Source organism: Helianthus annuus, unplaced genomic scaffold (genome assembly GCF_002127325.2).
Source record: "Helianthus annuus cultivar XRQ/B unplaced genomic scaffold, HanXRQr2.0-SUNRISE HanXRQChr00c023, whole genome shotgun sequence".
Classification (NCBI taxonomy): domain Eukaryota; kingdom Viridiplantae; phylum Streptophyta; class Magnoliopsida; order Asterales; family Asteraceae; genus Helianthus; species Helianthus annuus.
Window position 1 is genome coordinate 10,221 of NW_023395539.1, and position 21,991 is coordinate 32,211.

The 21,991-nt window shown below is 36.7% G+C and overlaps 1 protein-coding gene across 1 annotated transcript; it reads right to left on the reverse strand.

The window, feature by feature from the left end:
• Window positions 1–10,730: 10,730 nt before the first annotated feature.
• LOC110929094 (putative disease resistance protein At3g14460) lies at window positions 10,731–18,363 on the reverse strand. The gene is made up of 5 exons (XM_035987237.1): window positions 14,361–18,363; window positions 12,558–12,740; window positions 12,369–12,471; window positions 11,427–11,996; window positions 10,731–11,270 (listed from the first exon to the last, which is right to left on the reverse strand). Exon 1 carries the CDS (start codon window positions 18,361–18,363, stop codon window positions 14,368–14,370), a length of 3,996 nt encoding a protein of 1,331 aa, XP_035843130.1. The 3' UTR covers window positions 10,731–11,270; window positions 11,427–11,996; window positions 12,369–12,471; window positions 12,558–12,740; window positions 14,361–14,367.
• Between the last annotated feature and the right edge of the window lie 3,628 nt (window positions 18,364–21,991).

The window sequence follows — 21,991 nt, forward strand, 5'->3', positions numbered from 1 at the left end:
TTCAGTGCACTTTGAAAAATCCACGGTCAACTTCTGGTTGTGGATAAACGTCACATCATATTTCTCTTGCAAAGTCTCGTGTTTGCTTTGTAACTCACACCACTTATCATTCAATGTAACATGTTTGTCTTGCAAATCAAACAAACTAGCTTGTAAAGCATCATGTTTGCCTTGCAACTTAGACATGTCTGCCTCTAAATCAGCACATTTAACATTCAAACTATCACAATTATCACAGATAACAGCAGTGGGTTCATCGACACATACCTGACTTGATGAACTGTCGACATTAGCCATAAAGGCTGAATGGAGAGAAGATGAAGAATAAGCTGCTTGATCCACCAGAATAGATCTTCTATCAGTTCCTGCTGCAGCTTCCTCCAAAAGCTCATCAATATCTGCATCGACTGGCGCACTTGATGTGTCATCCACCTGATCATCGCCTGAACTCGAGGATTCTTTATCTGAACTTCTACTGTAACCAGAAGAGTCTTCATCCTAGGAAGATTCACCACCATTGGCGGAAGATTCTCCACCACTGGCATGATTTAAAGCCTTGACAACCTCAGCAAAACACGCTGTTCCATCCGGAGCATCACCACTCAGCTGGATCGACCAATCACAACCTTCATCTACTTGAACCACAAGTGCCTGGTTGGCATTTGATGGTCCCGCTTGACCTTGGTTGTTGACAGGTATCAACGTACTCTCATTGTTCCTGTTTTGATTTTGCTGGTTACCTTGATTTCTGAAGGGATTCTGGTTCCCATGTTGTGCTGGCTTTGTACATTCCCTTTTGAAGTGACCCCGTTCACCACAGTTAAAACACTTTACAACCTGCTTATCGAACCCATACTTGGTGTCTTTCTTGCTTTCCAAGCTGGTCCTGCCAGTTCTTTCCATGAAATCCTTTGCCCTCCTTACAGCACTTGCAAAGGCCCATTTGATATCCATCAAATCCATCTCTTCCTTGTCAATTTGCTGATAGTCTTCTTGTGTCAGATTAATGTTGCCAATCTGACCTTCCACTAACCCACAATACACGCTCACCAAAGTGTTTAGCAGCTCCATATGTTCCTTAGCTACTTCCACACTGACTTTAGAAAAGCTTGAGGTGTCGAGCCGTACTGTATTTGGCTTTGATTGCTGACCTGCAGATGACGTGCTTCCATAACAAGCTTGTTGTTGAGCAGGAAGTGGATTCCCATATAGATCAGTTGCTACAGTAGATGGCCGATAGGCTTGCTGTTGAGGATTTCCATACAAGTCTGTAGTTGGAGCTGGCTTGACAGGAACTTGTATCTGATTGCCATAAAGATCTGTGCTCGTGACAAAAGTTGTCTGAAGAGGAGCATGAGAAACTCGTCTTGCAGAAGAGGTGCTGGAGGTTCCATAATACATCTCTGGATTCTGTGGAACTGGAACCTTCTTTGCCTTTAAAGTTTCTTCCTGATCTTTATTCTCCAAAAGCTGCACGAAGTCTTTGATGTTTGTTGTAGCCAAAACCCCGTTGTATTTCAAAATCTCCAAGAAACTATTCCACTGGGGTAGCAACGCATCAGCAAACTTCTTCACTACCTCAACTGGAGTTGTCACAACCCCAAAATTACCTAACTCTGTAAGCAAGTGATAGAACCGACTTGTCATGTCTCCCAACGATTCCTTATCCATACACGTGAAGCCATCGAATTCTTTCTTGAGTAGATCGTGTCGCAATTGACGTGTTGCTTCATTACCTACCCCTCTGGTCTTCAACGCATCCCACAGTTTCTTCGTTGTCTTAAAACTGACAAACTGATGGTAAATATATTTGCTTAACGCCTGAGTAAGAATGGCGTATGCTTTCTTTTCCAGATCATACGTCTTCTTCTGATCTTCTGGAAGATCGGCAAACGTAGCAGCAGATGAAGCGGCAACCTCTATTGTTTGATCGAAATCTGTGGTGAAACGTAACCACAATTCTGTATTTTGACCCAGCACGTATGTGTAGAACCGATCAACCCATCCTGGATATTCATTTAAATGCATCAACTTTGGAGGCCGATTCAAGCTTCCGGTTTCGCTCTCGCTCAATAAAATGCTTTGAATACTGGGCGTCTGATTTGATACGAAAGCCCATTGACCGGTTGTTATAGCATTTGTTTGCGAAGAAGTGGATACGAGTGATTCGGCCCATGAGGGAGATAAACTAGTATTTCTGTACTTTCCCTCATCCAGAGACGGAGTTCCCCACCAACTCGGATTCATCGTTGATATTTATGAATGATAACCTGAGAAACACACTTAAATCAAACAGTTAAATTACAAATGCAAACTTTCTGTTTAAAAATTCCAAGTGTTTCGACGAAACCAAAATTCCACGAAACAGGCTTGGTTATCTTTACGAAACAGATTGATGTATTTGTTTCTTTGGGCCTCGACGAAACAGTTTTATAACATTGAGTTTGATAATTTACGAAACATAAAGCCCAAATTGGTAGCCCAACACTACTCAACGAAACGAAATTATGGGCTCAAACGACGAAACAGATTTGTATTTTGTAAAATGACGAAATAAATTTGTCAGTTTTGGGCCTGACGAAACAAAAACCCAAGATCACAAACGGCCCAAAACGCTTAACGAAACAGAACTTAACGCTTTTGGGCTCCTCGACGAACAGGCCCAATCTTTGAATTTCGACGAAACTAAGACTTTTGTTTCGTCAACTATACTTCGGCGAAAAAGATTTTTGTTTCGTCAAAAGATTTCTGAAATGTGTTTCGTCGACCTGTGTTTCGTCGAAAACGATGTCAGGGGTTGGTAAACTTTTTGACTTTATCTTCTACTGACACAACAGGAACTGCTTTCGGCTAAGGCATGATGTTTTTCACCAAACAAGTAAGGTTCCTAATATTTTAATCTAAACAAAATTTCCAATTCACAAACAACTTTCAAGTTTCAATCTCAAAGATTAAAAAGTTGAAAAATACCAAGAACACTTTGAAGTTTTTATGAAGATATCAAGAACGAACCCAGAATATTTATGTTTTCCGGTAAACTAGTGAGTTTTCCGGTGTCCCGACAACTTTCCGGAATGCGTTTTTGCTCGAAACTTCACTAAAAATCAACTTTTAATATGTGAACATGAAAAATAAAGTGGTTTTTATAAGAACTTCCAGCCAACAACAAGATTTAAACCAAAATAACAATGTTTTTCAGAAAAATATAAACTTCTCAAACCCGAAAAACAAACAAGAACACCTCGGTTTTAACAAGGAGAAGAGCCAAGGCTCTGATACCACTTGTAGGTCCGGCTAGGAGGATCTAGTCGCAATCCTTGTGTACAAACCACCCCGGTTGTGCGGAATCCAACCGAGATAAAACACGCAAATACACAACACGCAAGATTCACCGATTAACACCTCTGTATTAATACGTATGAAAAGATCAGTTACAAGCTCAATGTTTACAAATATACTCTGTAAACTCTCAAAGTTCTCTCGTGTGTGTGTGTGTGTGTGCTCTCTGTGTTCAACCTTATCTTATCCAGAGACTGACTGACTATTTATAGTCACAGCACCACGAAATGGAACTTGGCGAATCACAACTTGACGAAATGGAGAAACAGACGACGAAAGTGGAACATTGTCGACCAAAGGGAGTATTGGTCGACGAAACAAGGCTGTTTTGTCGACTCCCTTGTGTTTCGTCAATAATGGGCTTGGGCCCAATTGATGATTCGCCAAACAGTTACAAGCCCAAGTGTTGTTTGCTTGTTTCACTTATCTGCTTAGCCCAAATATCAAGTTCCAGTCCTTTATGTGTCTTGGCTTGCTCTTGATCTTGATTCACAACGACGGAGGAATGCCGTTGCCCGAGCCGACATGCGTCAAGTCGAGTCGCGTCCACAAACATGTATCAACATAAGATTAAAAGTTAGTTTAGTTAAACTAAAAAGACCGTTATCGGTTTTAAGGGTTAAATAACTGTTCATCCAGTTTACCTCTGTTAGTATTTTTGTTGACGTGACATTCTAATATTTGTTGATGTGGAATTCCACATCATCAACCAATTGGTCAGTGATCAATGATGGTCCACATCACCAACCATGTTATTTTTTTTTTCTGATGTGAAATCCTGTGATAAGCACCGAACATATATTTTTCTAGGTTATATAAGTTAAAGAAATGGCTGTTATGAATTGGAATAAGAATAGTTGGTATGTAGGCTATGAATGTATGTAAATAAGATATATGAGTGGAGTGGTTAATTAGGTACAAGATATGAGTGGAGACAAGAAAGCGGTGGACAAAACAAGGATGCTTACATTTCAACAAATTCTTTAAATATTCTTGTGCATATTGCACAATTATTTGATATTCTATGATGTCAAGTTGCAGCCATTAAATTTACTAATTACCACTTGTGTTGCACTTAATGTACATTTTACTATTTTTTAATCTGAATTTCTTTTAAGAATAAGGTTTTTGTATCTCTTCACAGCAGCAGTAAGAAAATTGGGTTACTTAACATGTCAAAATTCTTGACTTAAATCCCTGTATCGAGTTGACAATTCTCGGACAATAGTGATTGTCATATGGTTCTAATATCCAGAGATTTGTCGGTTTTCAATTAACAATACTGGTTGTTACATGGTTCCGCGTTAAACAGCATTTGCAGATCCCGTTGAATATAGTGGTTGCTATGTTTTCTTTGAAAAAGATAAACTTCTTATTGTCAAGGCATATTTCTTGATCCCGTATCTTCATTTCGCTCTGCTTTTGTTTTAATTTCTCTGACTTATACATGAGTTCCAGCAACAAAACCCGTACTAGTGTTATGTTTTGACATAAAAAGGAGAAAAAGAGATGTCATAAAATCTGTTTATGATTGTAGTTAAAATTTTCATAATGAATTGCTTTAAAAAAAAATTTCATCCAAATCCTGAACACTTGGTTTCAAGTGATAGAATAATGTGACATTTAAATGACCACAATAACTAACAAACATAATAATAAGTTTTGTAATGATTATAATATGCTGTTTTCTCTATCTTAATTTTAATTTTTATTTTTTTTGGATTGAAAAAACCAGATTTTAATAAGCATATGGTTAAGAAGTTATGGTAATAATAGTGATTTATTATAATAATTTGCAAAAGAACATCGCAAAAATATGAGATTTTGCAATTGAATTTTCTAAAAATGGCACGCTGTAACATAAAAAAAAAAACCCAAAATTCCTACAGATGCATACCAAAAAACATTCTACAAGATTACAAAGATTAGAAGCTTGTTTTAGTAAATTAAAATTAACCCCTGTTGATCTTATAGGGTTAGATGATAACTCATCTTGATCATGTATATACAACTTACGTTATTTAGTCATTTTGTGTACATGACATTCAAATTATTCATTGATGTGGCATTCCACATCGTCAACCAATTGGTCAGTGGTCAATCGTCAATGATCATCCACATCACTAACCATGTGAACATATTTTTTTTTTCTAATGCCAAATCCACTGATAATCACTTTAACATTTTTTTTCTAGGTTAAAAAAGTTAAAGCAATAGATGCAAATCCAATAATACTACAGGGTCTTGTTTAATTCAGGTTGCCTCTCTCTCGTTCTTAGTTGTTATGCATATATGTGTGTCTCTATATATGTTCTAAATTCACGTTTGTTTATAGTGATTTTATCGATGTTCTTGTCCTCTTGGTTAACATAAATTAACAATTCTTTTGTTTGGGAGTAGGTAAAGTGTAGGTATATATAGTTGTCAGCTAGCTACATAACAATGAATTGGCCGGTTTGTACTTTTTTTATAAAATTTCATGAATTATATTATAATTAATGTCAAGTTGTCAATGGTTAAAGAAATCGATTTTTTCTTCTTTTTGAACGGCAACTTTCATTAAAACGAACCAAAGAGGCCAACCACAGTTAACGAGAAACTAACACGGAGATGCTACAAAACACAGAAAGAAATCGTTTTATTGCTCTGCCATACCCATGGTCCGATGAAAGAAATTGTTTATTGAGCTTGAATGAAAATAAACTAATATGAAGTTTGTACGACTTGAAAACTTGACCATTCATTTTAATGATTTAATTTAGCGTAAACGAACACAATAGTATAGTTATACCACCCCTTTGATACATATTACAAAGGTAACCAATTTGAAAGGCCAACGCTCACTAGGAAACAAAGAAGCAATGCTTGAACAAGGTGTGATTTACGGATGTTTTAACAATGTGAGATATGATAGCTGAAAGTTTGATTCCATGTTTTGACAGCATATTCTCAAATCGGTGACCGGTTGGATGTCATGAGATGACTCAATAAGTTAACAATGATATATACATAGGCAGGTAAGGTGATTGACGTTGCTCTATTAAATGATGATTTCAGGTAGGCTCATCTATTGGTTCAATATAAGTGAGAGTAACGATGGTATTTAAATGTCCATTAATAATGATTTATGACACTAACTAATATAAACTAGGATTAAGCACCCCCGCGTTGCGGTGGGGGCGAACACCAATGTCACACTACTGCCAACGACCACCAATACTAAAGTTGCGGCGTGTTAATGCAAAGAAATTAAACTGAAACGTTGAACATATAAAAGAATAACTAAGTCGATTTAGGACTCGCGCGTTATGATGAACCTGTCAAACGGAAAAAAATAGACAATGTAAAAATGTTTAACCACACACGCACATTGCGCCGTGTTAACTTGCAAAATTTAGAACGGAACGTAAAGCGAAAATTTTGCAGAAAATGAAAAGTATGGGGGCTCAAAGTTGAAAGTATAAAAGTTGTGAGGTTAAACTGTAAATGATGATGTACAATAGTTTAATGCATACAAGTGTTACAAATTAAATCTATAGTAGGAGCCACATGGAAGGGGCTTCAAGTTCAAGCCCCCACTACACATAGTCTTATGCTTGCTACAGACTCACACATTATCATGGGACACCATACGCAATAATCACTTGTACTTTCTTGTGCCTCAAAGTTGTAAACCCACATTGGGTACAACTATAAGATGCATAATACATCTAAAAAGCTTGAAGTACAAATTTTAATGCAACAAAATATCTACAAAGCTTTATGTACAAGTTTTAATGCAACAAAATGTTGCAAATTATATAGTATATAGTATATAATATTTAATTAGATGTTTGATTAGTTATAAACTGTTGAAATTGAGCCCTTCAAATTCTTATAAATATAACAAACAGAAAAAGAAAAAGACAAAGTCAAATGATCACTATTCATTCGGTCGGATGTTATCAATTAATAGATATATACAATATATTCTTAATATATCAAAGTGCTTAAATCGTTAGTTTTGTAATTTTTGTTATAAAAATGTAGTTAACTTAATCAACGTGTATATACTCCTCCTATACCTGATACAATTTGGGCGTACAAGGGCTGAAAACCGGAAATTAAGTGGCCATTTGCCTATGATAGATAGTTGTTGTTGGGCTCAAACCAGCAGCCCAAATGCATGCAGTACATATTTTTAAAAACAATCACAGTGGGCCGCTTGCAATTGTTCTTCACCTCAGGTGCGTGCGTTCGAACCACCACTTTTCCCCATAATCACGCTCCCAAAAAGTAATTTATGCCTCCGTTTTAGTTGCTGTTTTGATTTCAATCGTTGCCCCCTTTGTGGGTTTGTTTTTTATTGTAAATTTCTGCTATTTGTGACTAGTGTTTTCTTGTTCGTGTTTTTTGCGGTTAATTTATGAACCAGAGGGTTTTTTGTGTTCGGTCCGTAGGGTTTTTTACGCAGATGTGAAATTGGGAATGTATGTTGCGCTCTTGTTGGTTTTGGTTTTGCTTGTTTTGGAAGGGATTTTAGCTATTGAGTTTGCATGCACACCAGGTGTTTGGTTTAATGCCTCAATGAAAGATGCCTCTTTTTGTTGCAATTTTTGAAATGACTCTGTTTTCAGTGTGTAACTATGTGGCGTTTTGGAGCGGATCTCAGGTTGTTAATTTGTTTAAAACATCAGATGATGGCTTTGGGTATTTTGTTCTATTCATATCTAAATCATAGATGTGACTGAACACTTGGTAAAATAAATGAAGAGACGAAAGTAACACCATTGGTTTCTGTATGTTGGGAATAACTAAGGTTTCGTGAAATGAGTGCACACCAGTATATTTGATCATATATTTGATTTTAGTTTCATTCTGGCTTTGGGTATTTTGTTCTATGGGAGTGACAAGCGTCCCCATAGGTTTCTTTTATATAATATATAGATTCAGTTGTGGGGTTTGGGGAACATGCATGCTTGCCAGTTCACTCTGTCTAAGCTTTTATAAGTTAATATTTTTTTTAGTTTATAATTTATGCATCATTTTGATAGACAATACATTCTTGCTGAACTGAGGGAGCATAAAAACTCTTATACTGACTTTGACTTTTTTTCTACTTGTTTTATAGCTTTCATGCTATTGGTTCAATCGACTTCAGTGTGTATGTAGTGTAGATTTTTAATAAAATCAGAAAATTGATCATGTGTATTCCTGAGCTTCTTTTGTAAATTAGATCGACATTCATGTCGTAGTATCCAGTAGATCGTTTTTCATGTCTAAATTGGGGATGAGTACTAAATTAGGGTTCTTGAACCTAAAAGTCGAGGTTTTCCATTTAATTGATTCAAAGACAAAGAAGTTTGTAAATAACAGGTTATATGGATACCTAGACTCATATTTATATATGTATACATTTCGCATACACTTGAACGAGTGACCCACTAACCCGTTTCTTTTTCAGGAAAGTTTATGAGCTTTTATTAACTAATTATGTTATTTGTTCATAAAGTGGAAGTTTAGTTTGATGGCTGTGTATAGATTTGTATGTTGCATCATATGTACTATGCAGATTGCTATTGGAAATGGTCACTTAATCTGTTAATTGGACTATATCTTTGGGATTCATTTGGATCTTTTAGGCTGCTAATGCTCACTTTGAAAGTAGTTTAAAAAGTAGGTATGTTCTGATTTTTTATTTTCCACATCAGTTAGTTGTTATCTGTTATTCATACAAACCCTATAGGTTCTTTTATATCCATATTTCATTTTATTAGATTATATTACTTTTTGCTATTTGTTTTATTAATATACAACACCTTAATTATTTTTGTGTCCTAGGTTACCTTTCTAATACTGCTATCTTTTACATGACCACTCACTCTCTATACGATTAGGTTAAACTGAGAGTTGTGTGTGTGTATAGGGATACCGATGGGAGTAACGGTCAAGTCATCAGTCAACATCGGATTGAAAACAGGGTACTCTGTTTTGGTCACCGTAGCAGCCGGTTTCGTCGGAATCCAAATCAGCGCCGCTTTGAGATGCCTTGGTGACTACGTTTTAGGGTTATACAATTTTAACAGTTATTACGATCCTACCCTCAAAAGGGCTCGTCAACATGTGTGGAAAAAAATGGGATTTTCATTGTGGAAGGGGACATAAAGGACACCGGTTTGCTGAACAAACTCTTTGAGGTAGTTCGCTTTACTCATGTTATTTATTTAGCTGCTCAAGCTGGTGTTAGATATGCAATGAAGAAACCCAAAATCTTATACTCATAGTAATATTGCAGGTTTTATCATTGTTCTTGAAGTATGCAAAAATGCAAATCCACAGCCTGCAATTGTTTGGGTATCTTCTAGTTCTGTTTATGGGTTGAATACAGAAGTACCCTTTTCGGAAAAAAGATTCGGAAAAAGATCGAACTGATCCTATACGCTGCAACGAAGAAAGCGGCTGAAGAAATCGCTCATACGTATAATCATATTTATGGGTTGTCTTTGACGGGTTTGAGGTTCTTTACGGTTTATGGACCATGGGGTAGACCCGATATGGCTTATTTTTTCTTTAGTAAAGATATCTTGAAACGGAAATCGATTCCCATTTTTGAGTCTAGTAATCATGGGACTGTTGCGCGTGATTTTACTTTATTGATGATGTTGTAAAGGGTTGTTTAGGTGCTTTAGACGCCACTGAAAAGAGTATAGGAAGTGGTGGGAAGAAAAAAAGGGGTGGCTCAGTTTAGGAATTTTTAATTTAGGGAATACTTCGCCTGTGCTGTTAGTTTAAGTGTTGTGATGTTACTTGTTTAGTTTCTTGATTGAAGGTTGACTTGCTGTGTGTATGTGTTTTTTTCTTTTCTTTTTATTATAAATTTCTTGATATGAGTTTGGTTTTTGTGATCTCATGATACATTTTTACATTCAGCATGACTTTATGATTTCCTTTCTTTTGTTACCTCTTTACTAATCTTTCTTTTTATTGTATTTTGTCAACTGAAGTTGCTAGTATAGGGTTATCAAACAATCGTGTCGTAATAGTAGCTGTGCATTCTTGCCATCTAAATCGCAATCACCAGTTGTTACATAAATCTATTAACAACCTAGGGTAATAGTTGTGTAAACTTTATAGGTCATGTCTACTTTATTTATCCATTATTTATAAGATATTGCAACTGCATGAATACGTTCCGAGTTACTACCAAGAGAATTAGATCTTTCTAGGATACAATGTTGTTGGGAGATTAAATTTGTGTGCATCACAATCAAGCTAAAACTTAGCTAATACCCTACATTCATTGTTAGTTAGTTTGCAATGGGATATTAGTAAATCAATGTGTCAGGTATCACTGTTTCATCGTCAACTGATTCACCATATGCGCAAAACAATAAAGAAGAGTAGAAGAACAATTGCTATAAGCACAAGGTATTCATCAAAATGGATTGTTTGAATACATCATGTAAAACTAGTTATAAATTAAAATTGAATTTACAGATGGTTTTCTAGCTAATGCTCTAGCTATGACGAGGGTGACATGCAAATTTTATCAGAATTTGCACACATAAGTTCATGCACCGACTTCACACTCAACTCCTTGACACATTAAACTATGGGGTCAAGTGATAATAATATCAATGCATACTCGTGTATCTATATTCTTGTTGAGACGTACGGAATTGACAAGTGACAATTATGTATAACATCCTCTCATCAGATTGTCTTCGTCAAATGATAGGCTAACACGTGGCATCTCTTCTTCATTAGCGAGACTTCATCAATCTTCACTAGAGGTAACTCACTTTAGTGGTAAGTTCCCTTAATCTTCATCAGATGGTAACTTGACAATTGACATCATAGGCCAGTTCCATAATCCTCATTAGTGGTAACTTACTATCAGACGTAATCTCCATTAATTCTTCATCAATTATAAGTTCCTTGAAATTAACAGCCTAAAAAACAACGAATAAATATCTAGTTAAAAAAATCCAGCCGTTTTTTTACAAACAAGCGAAATTAATTAAAAATGCTTAATTGCGGAAAACATTGACTTCAACATCCGAGCTCTAGATGACGAAATTGGGTCCCTGAGAGTTAGGAAAACTCACCTATAGCATTTGTCCACGCGTGTGGCTTGTTGAGACATTTGTCCATTACTTATCCTCGTATAACTTCAAATTGTCTTAGTTGCACCAAATACGAGTCTGCAGTCTGCTAGATCATGGATTAGCTCCGTATCCCTATCACTTAATAATAATAATAATAATTATTTTTATATAAATTTAGACAAAAAGTTCTTTGGATTGATCCAATCCGATCCATTTTGAACGATTCCAACAACTACTAGTAACCGTGTTGATTAGTCAAAGGCTTGGTTAAGTTAAAGAATGAGAAATTGCTGAATATTTGAGTTGCATACCACTGAGATGCAGGATAGACTCGCGAGAGTTTTGTTCCAAATTACATGAAGCTACTTATCATTTCTAGGCTTTCTTCACTTGCACTGTTTGCAAAATCTTTAACACCCGTGACTTAATTTGTTTCTCATGTTTGTTGCTTCTTTGATTTCTTATTGAACCTTATCTTGAATCTCAGGATGTTTGCAGAGCATGTAAATGAACCAAATTATGGCAATAGATGTAGCCAGCCTCCTTTCCACCAATGTCTTCTTTCTTCAACTGCAATTTAAAAACTTCAAGGGTTAAACAATACACTTTGATATTAATGGCCAAACCCTTTGCTTTTCAAATTCAATATAACAAGAATGTTACAAAAACAACTTTTTCCATTGAAGATGATGTGGATCCTGTTGCATTTCTGTACCAGCTATAAAAAATATTCTCAAAACATTATAGTAATCAATTTTGAAGTCGATTTTAATTTGTTTGACCTCAAGAGTCAATCTGTAATCATAGTTAAAACATTAATTGGCCATAAGGTCAAAAGAAAATTAAAATGTTTGTACCAGAGTCCAACACTCCAACCCGAATGTGTTTTAACTCGTTATCCAACCCACCCATCATTTTTATGGGAAAAAAGTATAAGCTTACCAGAAATGATCTTGTCCATCATCAAGCTTCTGGTCTGATATTTGACAATTTCTTAAGACCTTCACTTTGAATATTGAATCCAACTGATTTTCATGAATAAATCCTGTGTTATATCATGAATACTAATAATCAAAACCAGTTTGTTATATTATGGTGTAGTCAAATGCTATTGACTTAAAAGGAACTTACACTTTTGTCATCAAATCTTTGTCTGTTATTAGCTGATTCAGTAATTATATGCGCGAGTTTTACTGCACTTTACTCAAGATACTTTCCCTGAAAATTCACACCTTGAGACTTTTCTCTCTTCTTGAATTTGACCTGGTCAACTGTGAATGTTCCATCACCCAGAAGATCCATTAGGATATGTTCCTGCAAAAGTTTAGTTGTAATATATAAGTTATTCAGTTCTTCACAAAATGCTTAATTAATTAATCAAATCAAATGCAGATCTAAACCCTAATTTGTATCTTCAACTTCTGAATCAGATTCAACTTTATAATCGAGACTCGAAGTAAATCAACTGATTAACAACTTAAACTAGCAACGAAAAAAACAAAATTAACCGTACAATCACACAAATCAACAGATTAACAACTTAAAATCGCACCCTATCAACCTACAAAAGCAAGATCAACAAAAATCACAAACAAAACAATAACAATAATAATAATTCATTGGCAAGTTTAACTCACGAAAGTCAAAAATAATAGTTTAACTCACAAAAGTCAAAATTAGTACCTACACATTGTGAAATGAGTTCTAACGTATGATGCAACAAATTAATGTCATCATTAAAATTCAATTTTAGGTTTTGAGCAACAAATCCTATTCCAACAAAAAAAAACACGCACATGTCTGAGAATACCAGTTTATCATATGGAAATCAGATGGTATTTAATAAACACGCACCTGTAATCTATTTCAATGCAGGGGATATGAGAGATGAGTGGCCAGTAGTGGGAGCCTCTTCCTTCACACCTTTCTTTCAATTTTGGGCAATCACCATATATTATCAAACTCAAAAGTGAAGGTAACAGCGTCTCTGGTAGATCGTTCACCTTTGGGCAATTCCAAATTTCAAGATGTTGAAGGGATGTGAGGTGTTGGAGTCCCGTTGAAACGGATTCCAGATTATCAAATTCTTTTATGTACAGAGATGTAAGAGAAGAAGGGAAAAGGTGGGACAATTGACTAAAATTCCTCACATCAGGTTCATTATATAACGTTAGGTCAACAAGGGAAGGTGGGAAATTCTGATAGCCCCATTCTGAGATGGGCTTTTTCAACCCCCCTGTTGTAAGCGTAACCAATTTGGGAGGCCAAAGCCCACGAGGAAAGGAAGCATCAATCATTGGACAACTCCTGATATCCATCTCTTTTAACATGGTGAGTTTTGATAGCTGAAGGTCAGGAAATGACTCCAGATTTTCACAATCTTCTATCCTCCACCTGATTAGATTTGGTAGCTGCAGGTCACCAAATGCCTTCATGTTTTTGCAACTTTCTACATACAAATGTGTGAGATTTGGCAGATGGAGGTTAGGAAATGACTCTATGCTTTCACAACCTGCTATTTCCAACCTGGTGAGGTTTGATAGCTCAAGGTCAGAAAATGTCTCTATGCTTTTACAACCTTGTATGTACAACGAGGTGAGATTTGATAGCTGATGAAGATCAGAAAATAACTCCATGTTTTTACAAGAACTTATTGTCAAAGAGGTGAGGTGAGTGGAGTTACTCAATTGATTTATTGATTTTAGATTTTCACAATCACCTATAGTAAGTGACTTGAGATTCTAACGTATGATGCAGCTACATAATAGTTTGAACTCATGAAAAGTGATAACTGATTTCAACAAATAAATTAATGTCATCGTTAAAATTCAATTTTAGGTTTTGAGCAACAAATCCTATTCCAACAAAAATAAAAAACACGCACATGTCTGAGGATACCATATGGAAATTAGAGGGTATTTAATAAACAAGTACCTCTAGTCTATATTTCAATGCAGGGGATATGAGAGATGAGTGGCCAGTAGTGGGAGCCTCTTCCTTCACACCTTTCTTTCAATTTTGGGCAATTACTTATACTCAAACTCAAAAGTAAAGGTAACAGCGTCTCTGGTAGATCGTTCACCTTTGGGCAATTGCTAATTCTGAGATGTTGAAGGGATGTGAGGTGTTGGAGTCCCGTTGAAAGTGATTCCAGATTAGCAAATTTGAATATGTACAGAGATGTAAGAGAAGAAGGGAAAAGGTGGGACAATTGACTAAAATTCCTCACATCAGGTTCATTAAATAATCTTAGGTGAACAAGGGAAGCTGGGAAATTCTGATAGCCCCATTCTGAGATGGGCTTCTTCAACTCCCCTATTTCAAGGCTAACCAAATTGGGAGGCCAACGACCACCATGAATGGAAACATCAATCATTGGACAGTTTCTGATAGACATATCTTTTAACATGGTGAGATTGGATAGCTGAAGGTCTGGAAATGACTCCAGATTTTCACAATCTGTTGTGTACCAACTGATTAGATTTGGTAGCTGCAGGTCACCAAATGCCTTCATGTTTTTGCAACTTTCTATATACAAATGTGTGAGATTTGGCAGATGGAGGTTAGGAAATGACTCTATGCTTTCACAACCTGCTATTTCCAACCTGGTGAGGTTTGATAGCTCAAGGTCAGAAAATGTCTCTATGCTTTTACAACCTACTATACACAACGAGGTGAGATTTGATAGCTGATGAAGATCAGAAAATAACTCCATGTTTTTACAAGAACTTATTGACAAAGAGGTGAGGTGAGTGGAGTTACTCAATTGATTTATTGATTTTAGATTTCCACAACCCCATATAGAAAGTGACTTGAGATTCTGCCCTCCTCCACCTGTTGTTGTTGCTCTTGGGAAGGAGACATGTCTAACTGAATCACAACCCCATATAGCTAAACTCTCAATGCTATTTGGACAACACAAACGCTCCATACTTGCACACGACTGTATCTTCAACTTCCTAAGGGATGATAGGAGGTTGCTCCCAATGTTATCCTCATCCTCCCCTTTCTCTCCTAAACTCACCAATTTTTCACATCCAGATACCTCCAATTCCTTTAAATTTACAAGAACTTTACTTGCCTCTGCATCTGATTCCCATAGGTATCTTATCTCATCACAATTTTGTATGCATAGCTCTTCAACCGCCCCAAAATTCACTATGACACCTCTCCACACCTCATCCGTAAGCCCTAAAATTGATTCTATTTCCAATTTAGTGGTTGATGAAGCTGCTTGAACCAGACTTCTCAGCACACTTTCACCACATCCCTCTATCCTCAAAACTCTTAGTGAAGGTAATGCTTCAAGTGAGACATCAATCAAATTGGGACATCTTTTTATTTGTAGCTCTCGAAGGCGTGGAAACATTACCTCGCTGTTGGTTGACCATACCTTCCAACTAGACATATCTTCAAACCTTAGAATTTTAAGTGAAGGGAAGGTAACATCAGTACTCCTACTTAACTCCAAACTTATGACTTTAACATCATCCATTCCTTGAATCAACAACTCCTTAAGTGCAGGTAACTGCCCAAGCAGCGGTAGAGATGTACATTTTCTACAACCCCGTAGCGACACATGAACCAATTGATGAAAAGACGGATCCCCAACCCAATTCGGAAACTCTATTCCCTTGTAATACTTAACCTCAAGCATTTTCAACTTATCACTATGGGGCTTTAACTCATTGAGAATCTCCTTCTCAAGCGTTTCCCTTCCTGAAACATCATCCCATTTCAACTCTAACTTATCAATCCCTTTTAAAGATAAGTTTGCCTCTCGTACATGCATTGAGCTTTGTACTTTGTCCAACCCCTCTATGGAAATTTCCCCATGGAGATCCTTTAATACCTTAAGCTCGGTTAGTGCAAAGCCACCGTGTCCTTCAATGATAATTTTAGTGAGAGTTTGTAGGCTTTTCAACTCACCAATCCCCAAGGGCAACTTTTTCAGACATGGAGTATCTCTCATGTCAAAATGCCTCAACTTTTTTAGCTTTAAAAAGCTTTTAGGCAACTTGGTCAAACTCTTACATCCAAAAACTATCAACGTTTCTAAATTATAAAGATTACCAACATTGTCCGGCAACTCTTTGATATCAGTTTTAGATAGATTAAGATACCTAAGGTGCTTCAAACTACCAATGGAATTCGGTACCTCACTTATACTAAAACGACTCAAACTAAGAACCCTTAATAACGGTAACTCTGGAAGTAAGTCAACCAAAATCTTGCTGGATAAGTAGAAGTGGTCCCACCATTGATCCACCCCAACATATACCGGTAACAATGTTCTCAAACCTTTAGCTCTCTTGAAGGCTTCAAACTTGTGGTAAGCTACATATTCATCACGAATAAATGACATGTGGCGGTACTTTGCTAAATCTTCCGTCGCCATCCGATTGTCATCCCTTGAAAAGAACTCTCCGGCAACAAATGTGGCCAAATCATTCATCAGGTCATGCATCACAAATAACTGTTCCTCATTTGGTGATTGTTGAAAAAATGACCTTGATAACAACTCTTCAAAATATTCATTACCAAGGCGTTCTAGTGACTTGGCTGCATTTGATTTGTACAAAAATCCTTCGGCCAGCCACAACAGGACTAACTCTTTTTTGTCAAACAAAAAGTCCTTAGGAAACAAGGAGCAATATGCAAACAACCGCTTCAAATTTGAAGAAAGTTCATGGTAGCTTAACATAAGAGCAGGAAAAATCGCCTTCCAATCTGCAGAAAGATCACCAACACTTTTTGAATCCCATATCTTACTATTCAACACCTCATCCCATTTTTCTTCATCTGTTTTAGCTCTCAGCAGCCTTCCAATTGCCTTTAAAGCCAAAGGCAAACGACCACACTTTTCCACAATACGCTCACCCTTTGGTCTGAGTGTTGGGTGCGAATCAAAGTTGTCTACACCCAATGCATGTAAAGCAAATAAAGACAAAGCATCTTCAGATGACAAAGTCTCAAGACGGTCTAGATTATCAAAACCTAGCATCTTAAGCAATTGCTCCTTGCGAGATGTCATGATTACCTTACTTCCACGAGCCCCTGAATGAAATGGGAGCACTAGGTTTTCCCAATCATTAAAGTTTTCATGCCACACATCATCTAGTACTAGTAGAAACCATTTTTCCTTAAGTTTCTCTTTAAGAGCCACTTGAAGCTGATTTAGATCAGCAAATTCCTTGTTTTCGTCGGACACAGCTTGAAAGATGGTTTTGGTTATCTTAGAGATATCAAAATCATCAGAGACACAAACCCATGCGTGGAGTTCAAACCGACCCTTCACTTGTGCATCGTTGTACAAAAATCTAGCTAGAATGGTCTTACCAACCCCACCCATACCAACTATGGGTAAGACGCTGAAGTTTTCCTTAGATGGCTCATCCTGCAACAGCTTGTTGAGCAATTTTTCTTTCTCAATTTCTCGTCCAATGACATCAGATTCTAGCAAGGAGGTTTCGTTTCCTCTATTGTTATTTTTTGGCTTTTCACCTTTCACAATCAAACCAGGATTTTGTTTTTGTAGATGTTGTAACCGGGTGGTCATACTGTCTAACTTGGGACTCAGCCTATGACTTAGTGAGAAGTTTGTGCAGCAAGTTGGGATGAGCTTTCTTACCATACTGGTGCTTGCTTCTGATTCCGGGGTCAGCTCACGTTGCATAGCTTCAGTAGCCACATCATCGAGCACGTCATCGATATCGTAAGCCAGATGTTGGAGACTATTGAGCCATAGTCTGACAGATTCATCAGTTATTTCCTTGTGAGAGGCATCATTAAGCAGAGCTTGGATCTGGGACAACGTGCTCCCCAATTGCTTGAGCTCTGAGTGGATATTCAGAGAGCGAGCATATTTCTTGAAGGCTTCATCGGCTAGCTTCTCAAAAATGACTTTGACGAGGGCAGCAGCAGCGGCTTCAGCCATTGTTAAGTAAGAGTGAAGATGTAAACTGGAAATTGGAATGAGAGTAGTTTTTGGTTTGGTTTGGTTTGGTTTGTATGGTATGAATGAATGTAGATAAATAAGATGAGTGGAGAGAAGATGGGAGTGGTCTTGGAGACAAGAATGAGTGGAGATAAGAAAGACCATTCTTTTTAGTCATTCAACCAATTGCTTTTAATTGTTTATATTCCTTCCTTTTCATAATAGAGCAATTGATTATTATTATTCATATGAACGTGTATCACTTTATATATATATTTTTTTTTGAACGGCAAATTTGGATCACTGACAGATCACTGTCATCGTGCCACCAGCAGAACCACCCGATCATATCCATCTCCACTAGGCAATAATGCCTATACACCAATTCAGGAGGAAACCCAATAAATCTGGGAAAACCCCCTTTGTGGGAATCGAACCCATGACCTAATGGTCATAAGCCTTATCCCACCACCAAGATACCACTAGGCTATAATGCCATGGGTTGTATCACTTTATATTAAGTTGCCGACACTAATTGCTTTTAGAAAAGAAGGATGCTTTTGCATAGTGGACAATTATTTTAAGTTCTATGATGTACAGTTGCCGACATTCAGTTTTACCAATTTCTTTGATCCCATGTCTTTACTTTGATCTGTTTTGGTTTTAATTTCTTTGACTTATACATGAGCGAGCCTTCACAATGCATTGTGCATACAATTATGAATAGCATCATCACATTTATAATATCATGACAGAGAGAGGCAACAGGGATCGTTGTTGGATGATGTTACATCCATCTTTGGAGAGATTGGTGGTCTTGAGGGTGTAACCGACTTAAATTCAAGCTGCAATGAAGATATATGATTCGAGAAAAATGAGCAAAAAGTTGTGTTATATAACCTGTTTATGGTTGTTCGTTAAGTTTTTCTTAACTGACTGTTTTTTTTTAATCCAAAACCCAAAGAAAGCCCTTAGTTTCAAGTCAGAGATTAATTTGACATTTACATGATGATTGTTACTAGAAAACACAATAATACGTTTTCAAATGTTTAATTATAAAAATAAATAGATTTGATTGGCATATAATTAAGAAGTTATTGTAATAAAACTGATATATTGTAATATTTCTCTAAGTTTTTACAAGAATCTCAGCGATTTTTAATGAGCAAATATGAGACTTTGCAATTGAATTTTTTAAATTTGGAACGCTACAACAAAAACAAAAGGGCAAATATATAACATGGTACATAAAAATTGCATTTCCTAATGATAGAAATCAAACATTTTCTATCACATTAATAAGATTGAAAGTTAGTTTTAGCAAAATATAAGTTACTTATTTGCAATATACTTATTTAACAATTCACGTTAGTTTTTATTTTGAGTAAACTGCCATTTTGGTCCATGAGGTTTGGTCACTTTTGCCACTTTAGTCCAAAACTCAAACATTTTGCATTTGGGTCCCTGTGGTTTCAGTTTTATTGCCATTTTGGTCCAAAAATAAAGCAGGTCATATTTGTCTTATAAAATCCTGCAATTTAGTCCTTTTCCTCTAGGGCGAAGCAGGTCATATTTGTCTTATAAAATCTGGTATTTATTAAAAAAAAAAAAGAAATGACCATTTTGGCCCTAAGGAAAAGGACAAAATAGCAGGATTTTATAAGAAAAATATGATATGATTTCATTTTTGGACCAAAATTCTATAAAACTGAAACCACAGGGACCAGATGCAAAAGGTTTGAGTTTTGGACTAAAGTGGCAAAAGTGACCAAACCACAGGGACCAAAATGACAGCTTACTCTTTTATTTTTTTATTCCACAATCTAACTCGTCAGTTTTTTTAGTGTCGTATTCCACATCATCAACCACTTGGTAAGTGCGCATTAACAATCTACTTCACCAACCATGCCGACATTTTTTTTCTTATGTAAAGTCGAGTCATAATCACTTTACATTTTTGTCACGTCTAGGTGAAAAGAGAAAAGAAAATAATCAAAGCAATAGAAGCAAATCCATTCATGTAAACAATATCCGCATAAAAAAGAGTTAAATGCTTGGTTGGTCCCTGTAGTTTGCAAAAATTTCATACTTGGTCCTAATGGTTTACTAATTACACGTGTGGTCTCAAAAGTTGTCAAAAATGAACTCGGTTGGTCCCCTGACCTAAACTCTCTTAAATTTCTCAGTTAACTATGTGTGAAACGACTATATTACCCTTAAAAAATTAAAAGAAATAAAAAAAAAATACTCACCTCCCTCTTCTCAAAACCCCTCTGCTCTTCTTCGATGACAGCCACACACCCAACCCCGATTCCCTCAATTCTCCAGTGACTAGCCGTGTCGGCCGCAACACCGACCACCGGTGCCCCGTTCTTGTTCCGTCAAACACCCACAACCCTTGCTCATTACCTCTTATTCAACTCCGGAGAACCCGATTCCGGCCGGCCGACACTGTCAATCCGACAAAGCAGAGACCCATCTCCTCTCTCTCGATCTCTCATGTCTCCGATCAACGCTGGTCGTCTTTCCGGCGACCCGCCGGTGACGAAATGACGATGATGATGATGATTAACGCGATGAGGAAGATGATGGACGCTGATATTGATGGTTTTGTTGATGACGATGAAGCTACTGACTTTCCGGCCGGCCACATTGCTTACTGACAAGATCCACTTGAATAAAAATCATCAACAATTGCCTAATTTCTTCATCAAACCTCGAACTGAAACTGATGATCAAGTTGAAGAACACGAGGCTTTAGGAATCACTTTAACGGAGCCGGAAAAAGCTGCTCCGGTGGTGTTGAAGTCGCCGGCGACGGAGGAGTGTTCGGAAGAGACGGTGGTGGTGGGTTGAAGGTGAAGGTGGTGGTGGTGGGTTGAAGGCCTATGGTTTTATGTGCATATATCTGTGTGATTTTGATGTTATTGTGTGAATATGATAAACCTAATTCATAATCTTACAAGTATTATATGGAAGGCTGTTGAGTTTACTAGACTCCATAGTAAGGAATCTTCTTTATATATTTTTTGTTTATTTCTTTTAATTTAAGGGTAATATAGTCATTTCACACATGGTTAACTGAGAAATTTAACAGAGGTTACGTCAGGGGACCAACCGAGTTCATTTTTGACAACTTTTGGGACCACGCGTGTAATTAGTAAACCACTAGGACCAAGTATGAAATTTTTGTAAACTACAGGGACCAACCAAGCATTTAACTCAAAGACTTTGAAATCTTCCGTTTGTTGAAGACTTGCTTTGATTTCTGCAACTTAATTCATGTTACCTCTCTCTTCATGTTCTTGGTCCTCTTGGTCAACATATTTTAACAATTCTTTTGTAAGGAGTAGGTATATATAGCTAGGGATGAGCATGTGATACTAGGAACCGGTACCGTATCGTTAAGTTCAGTATCGGTACCCATTTTTCCCATTTTTCGGTACTGATACCGATATTTACCGGTAAATCAACCAAAATAGGTACCGTACCGGTATATTCAGTACCGGTACCCATTTCCCTCTTTTTTTTTACCGTACCACACTCTATAGCTGTTAGCCACATAACAACTTGGTTAGTACTTTTTATTTTTTTTTATAATATTTTAGGGACTATTATTATTCATGTC